Here is a 5,450-nt window from a genome sequence, read left to right on the forward strand (position 1 = left end):
ATGGAGGAAACACTTATATCAATTACACCTAGGGATGGCATTTACAACCAGCATCTCACCTTCGCTTGGTTATTGACAGGAGGAGACCTCACTCGTAAATCCTTTTTTCGTTCCACGAATCCATCCAGTTGGGATGCTGCCCCCGCGACCTGGACCCGGATAAGCGGAGGAAGACGACGACGACATAATTAATATTATCTTTTTTATTTTTTTATTATCTTTCTATCTTCTTCCTTTCCATCCAGGCATATATAAGATTCACACTGTAACTGTTACCAAAGCTCATATATTTGTATTTGTGAATAACTTCAATAATAAATAAAAAATCTAGTCTCTGAATGCTCTGAATCATAAAAAAAATCCAGTCTCTGAACGCTCTGAAACATTATAAATAATTTCAGTGGGAAATATCAGCTGACTCACGGGAGATAACCCGGAACTGCTGTTTTTACCTTCACAATAAAAGTATGATGTGTGAATAAAGGGAAGAGTTGTTTCATGACGTTTTAGTTTACAAATGCAAGCCCTACATTTAGTGACTGACATTCAGTCTGGTCACCTTCACAAACAGTTGAAGACCCATTTATTGATGCTGCTTTCATCTAAATCTTTTATGTTTCCTTCATTTTTTTAAACTCGAATTTATAATAATCTTTAATTTTATGATATTCATCGTTTTATAATGTCATGACTTTTTAAAAATTGATTTACGTTATTTACTGTTTTGTTTTTTAAAGCATTTTGATTTACGACCATTTGATTTGTTTTGTTTTGTTGGTGAACCAATTTGTGATTTTGTTTCTGTGATGAGTGTTATATAAATAAAATTTACTTACTACAAAGTGCAATAAAAACATTAAACTTGTAAAAGTAGATGGATAAAAAAAGAACATTTTAAGTCAGTAATCAGAATAACAATTTTCATACAGCCTACCATAAACATAATTTACAAAGCAGTCTGTGGATGCTGTACAAAGCTGTAGGCTAATGCTGTAATGACACTTTATTGGAATACATTTTTTAAAATAAATTTTAAAAGAAAAGAAAAATATTTTTAAAAAATGTATATCTTAGCAATGATCTAGCATCAGAACAAAATGATGAAAAATGTTTCTAGTTTTACTGAGAGTTTTTACAGTTCTGAGGGTTTTAACAATCCACATTTAATTATTTTTTCTATTCTTGTTTTAATCCAGGGATTGGGACTTCACATTTCCAAACATATGTTCATAGCTCCCCATCATGTCAGCTACTAAAAAAATTCTGATTGAATTAAGAAACTTTTATTTTGGTCCAAGCTGAACAACCAACAGATTATTTAATGAAATTTTTGATTGTAAATAGGATACATCCCTTTAGGTCTCTTGCATCATTTGCACTGACCAAGAGGGAGACATGAACCTTCATATAGTTAGCTGTAGATGGCGCTGTTGGAAACCATTCCGTTGTAAAATTTCGGTGGCACCAGTAGTAAACACCGAAGAAGAAGAAGAAGAACGAGAAGACGAGGCTCATGGCGGAGTTCGGGCCAGGCGGCCTGTCGGCGGTTCTGCTACTCTTCATGGCTCTCACGCTACGTGACATTTACATCGGCAGGTCGGAACAGCGGCCTGGCTTGTCCCCGGAAACCGAAACAGATTCCGATCCCGGGAAAACGGTTAAGGCCGCGCTGTACTCTGGCCCCGTTCTCCAGTTCCGATACTGGTGAGTGAGCATTAGCTAACCTAATCCTAAGCAGAACTACTGAACAGCAGTCAGGGTGCTTTTCTACCCGATGCCTTTCCGAGATGTTTTGGTTAGAATAATTATGTAACTCTGAGCTTTTTGTCTGTAATACTTTTGTTTCTGTTATGTGTCGATGCTACATTTAGCATAATCAACATTATTTTTACCTGCACCCGAACACTTGGTTGAACAGTTCTATTCGGAGCTCTGCTGACAGATTTGTGTGTTTTCAGCATCTCATGAGGTTACAGCAAAGTCTTCCAGGAGTATTCCAACGCCATCAGCCAGGTGTATCCAGACATCCGTATTCAGGGAGAAAACCACCCCCCAACCCCCATTAACAGGTGAGCTGTGACATCAGTATCATCCACTATCCTCACTCTGAAGGATCTTCATTCTAAAGCTACTCTTCCGTTATCTTAGGTGTTTCGCTCAGCTGATCTCCTACCTGAAGCTGCTCTCTATCCTCCTCATCATCAGCGGTCAGAACCCCTTCTCACTCCTCAGCCTTGACACCCCCTCAGCCTGGACCTGGAGTCAGAACAACAAGGTTCCAAAACCCCTCTGACATTACCATGCTAACTAACGCAGCAGCTTGTTGCCACAACAGTCTGAGTTTCTGTTTCCTGTTTGTCAGATCTTCTCATGCTTAATGGCATTCTTCATCTGTAACATGATGGAGACTCACTTCCTGTCCACTGGAGCATTTGAGGTCACTCTGAACGGTAAGTTGTACTGTGTGACATCATTCTTTGTATGGTTTCAACCTCAATTCAGATCTCGGCAGGCTTTGCTGAGTTTTATGTCGGGGGGGGGGGGGGATCATAGATGTCACCTGTTAGTCAGGTCTTGTGCAAAGTATCGTATCGGGGGTATTCCAGAAAGTGAGATTTTTACCAAAATCTGTCTTTCTTTTGAGATACCCAGTGCAACCGTGACTAAATCAATTCTACGAAAGTGGCTAGCCTGAAAGCCCTCCAAGTCACCATGGTAACACATGCTGGAGAGCAGCTAGGCTTTCTGACGCTTTGTGAATTTGAATGGATGAGGCCAGTGGCTTCACCTTTTTCTTGTCGGCTGGCAGCTACGAGGTGGTGAAATAGCGACACTGCTGGCCCACAGCGGTAGCAGCTGCTGCTGCAGCTTTGTTCTTGATGGCTAAATTATTTTATAAATGTGGAGTTAAAATTTTTTAAAATTGAGTTCTAATTGGATTTACAACTTAACATTTTTTGTATTTAATCCTCATTTGCAGCCAGGAGCGTCTCATTCCACTGGCATTGCTCCTGATGTCAGCAGTGTTAATAAGTATAATTATATACCAGCTTTTGTCTAGGATGGATCCATATAAATAACTTGCTGTCCTCTTTATGAATATGTTAAAATGGCCTTAAACTATCCTTCAGCTGCTAACATGGTACATATGTAAAAGGAAATACTTAATTGATGTGACTCTTATCTATATTTACTCTGGTCACATGTGGCAAACATGGTAAAATTAGATGTAAATGACATACGGGATGTTTTTTTACTTTGTGTTTAATATATGTGCTAAACAGTTTCCAGAGTTACCTTTAGGGTCACATGACCGCCACGAACGTATATTCTTAAAACTCACAGCTGCCCAGAAAAAACAAAGTTCTCCAGTCTCAAAACATCCAGACTCTGGAACCAAACATGAAAACGACACATGAAACACGATGAAAAGTTGGATAAAATAAGTGGAGGAACAAGAGTTGAAGCGGGCGTCTGGGTTGCCATGGAAACATGTAAACTCTTTTCATTTTTAACTAAATAGGGCCACCTGAGAATCGTTCGTGGAGTCGGCACAATGGGAGGGAAGGGGAGCACTTTGTCAAGCTGGGATTTATCAGGAGATCCCCGATGTTCTAACCTCACTTTCTGGAATACCCCTCAGGTGTGATAAGTTTTAGTTTTTTAGGGAGGAGTGGAGTCAGATGTAACACCTGCTCATCTCCTCAGATGTTCCCATTTGGTCAAAGCTGCAGTCAGGTTACATCCCAAACATCCAGGAGATGTTCCAGATCCTTGACACACACCTGAAGATGAACCAGATGGATCCCATGACTTTTACCTCAACTTAGAGCTAAATTACAGGTAAACACACACACACACACACACACACACACACACACACACACACACACACACACACACACACACACACACACACACACACACACACACACACACACACACACACACACACACACACACACACACACACACACACACACACTTACTCACTTACTTACTTACTTACTTATATGTGATGATTTCAAAGCTTTGACTTTTAACAGGCAGTTTTAAGATCAGTTCCTTCTTTTTGTCCATGACATGTGACATGCATGTTTTGGGTGAAAGCTGGGTGGACCAAATCCACCTGAGAGGATTTAGCTTTTTAATAAATTCAGTTTAAAATCAAAAGTGAATGATTCTGTTCTTACAGACCTTTATTTGACAACTTGTCTTTTCAGTGCTGCGTTCAGGAATCTGGCTCGGTGAGGCGCTCATGAAGGCGCGGCCCTAAAGCAGACCCTGCCAGGTCACGCTGGAATTTTCCAGCCCCCGATCAGGTTTTCCCACAATGCACTGGGTCACCATACAGTACTGCAGCTCCCACAATGCTTCTGGCAGTTGTTGACAGATAGGTGGATAGATATGTAGCTTTCCTTTTGTCACATGTTTCCAATCTCATAGATCTTTACTTAAAACATGAAACTGATTTTGTTTATTTCATGTTTATGTAAACATTCGTGCATCTGCCTCAGCATCTTTGACCTGGCTCTGGCACCACTGGACCTGTTTGCTTCAGCTCATCTTTTGTTGAATGTTTTTGCTTCATTTGTGACAGCAGGAAGCTGTGAAAGTTTGCGTGGCTGATGTCATTGATGCATTTGTTGATTTGACTTCAAATAAAATCTGAATGTTGAAACTTTTATGTTGACCTGTTTGAGCCATCTGTTCCTTGGTCAATACAAGATGTTTGTTTTACTCTGACAAATCCTCCTTCTGGTTAAGAACCATATTGTCAATGCCTTCTGATACAAAATTAAATCATAAATGATTTTAATCATCTCAGAATAAATTTTTTGATCACACCAAAATGTTTCAGTGGTCTGATCAGAGTTTTTCTGGACAAGCTCTTCAAATAAAACTTGTTGAAAGTTTAAAAAAAAATGCATATGTTCAAATGCGTTTTGACTATGGTTGTAAACAGTGATGGTTTAGATCTGGACCCCATGTGGTTCAGATGTAAATTCAAGGTGGTTTGTGAGGAAAATATAATCAGTATTTTCTGCTGTTGAGTTTACCATTTTAGGTTCAAAATAGATCTGGTGAGTATTTCTAATAATTTTAAATATTTTTGTATGATGGAGAACTTTGACGCAAATCACACTTCATTTTAAAAATATTATATGCAAAATTTACTGATATTATTTTTACTTTATTGATAACATTATTTTTGTAACAGAACCTTAGTCAGAGTGATTGTAAGTTTAGTCCTGGAATAGTTCTATCATGTTGGAGGCTTGATTTTGGCATCAATAAAATCAGTTTCAAACTGAACCATTAAATTTGTGTACTGCATTGATTATTCAAGAAAATGGAATTGGAGATAAATATATTACTATCAAATAATATGATTTTCTTAAATTTGTTTTAACACATTTTTAACGTCGCAGTTCCATCTGAACTTTGCA

General features: G+C 38.6%; 1 protein-coding gene across 2 annotated transcripts; it reads left to right on the forward strand.

The window, feature by feature from the left end:
• Nucleotides 1-1,421: 1,421 nt before the first annotated feature.
• selenot2 (selenoprotein T, 2) lies at nucleotides 1,422-4,685 on the forward strand. Of its 2 annotated transcripts, XM_015952739.3 has the most exons (6): nucleotides 1,422-1,704; nucleotides 1,959-2,069; nucleotides 2,149-2,275; nucleotides 2,363-2,450; nucleotides 3,709-3,843; nucleotides 4,224-4,685. In XM_015952739.3, exons 1-5 carry the CDS (start codon nucleotides 1,514-1,516, stop codon nucleotides 3,828-3,830), a joined length of 639 nt encoding a protein of 212 aa, XP_015808225.1. In that variant the 5' UTR covers nucleotides 1,422-1,513; the 3' UTR covers nucleotides 3,831-3,843; nucleotides 4,224-4,685. The 2 variants fall into 2 exon arrangements, with proteins under 2 accessions (XP_015808225.1, XP_015808232.1); XM_015952746.3 differs by lacking the exons at nucleotides 3,709-3,843; nucleotides 4,224-4,685 and adding an exon at nucleotides 3,524-3,663.
• The last annotated feature ends 765 nt before the right edge of the window (nucleotides 4,686-5,450 follow it).

The sequence above is a fragment of the Nothobranchius furzeri genome, chromosome 1 (genome assembly GCF_043380555.1).
Source record: "Nothobranchius furzeri strain GRZ-AD chromosome 1, NfurGRZ-RIMD1, whole genome shotgun sequence".
Lineage (NCBI taxonomy): Eukaryota > Metazoa > Chordata > Actinopteri > Cyprinodontiformes > Nothobranchiidae > Nothobranchius > Nothobranchius furzeri.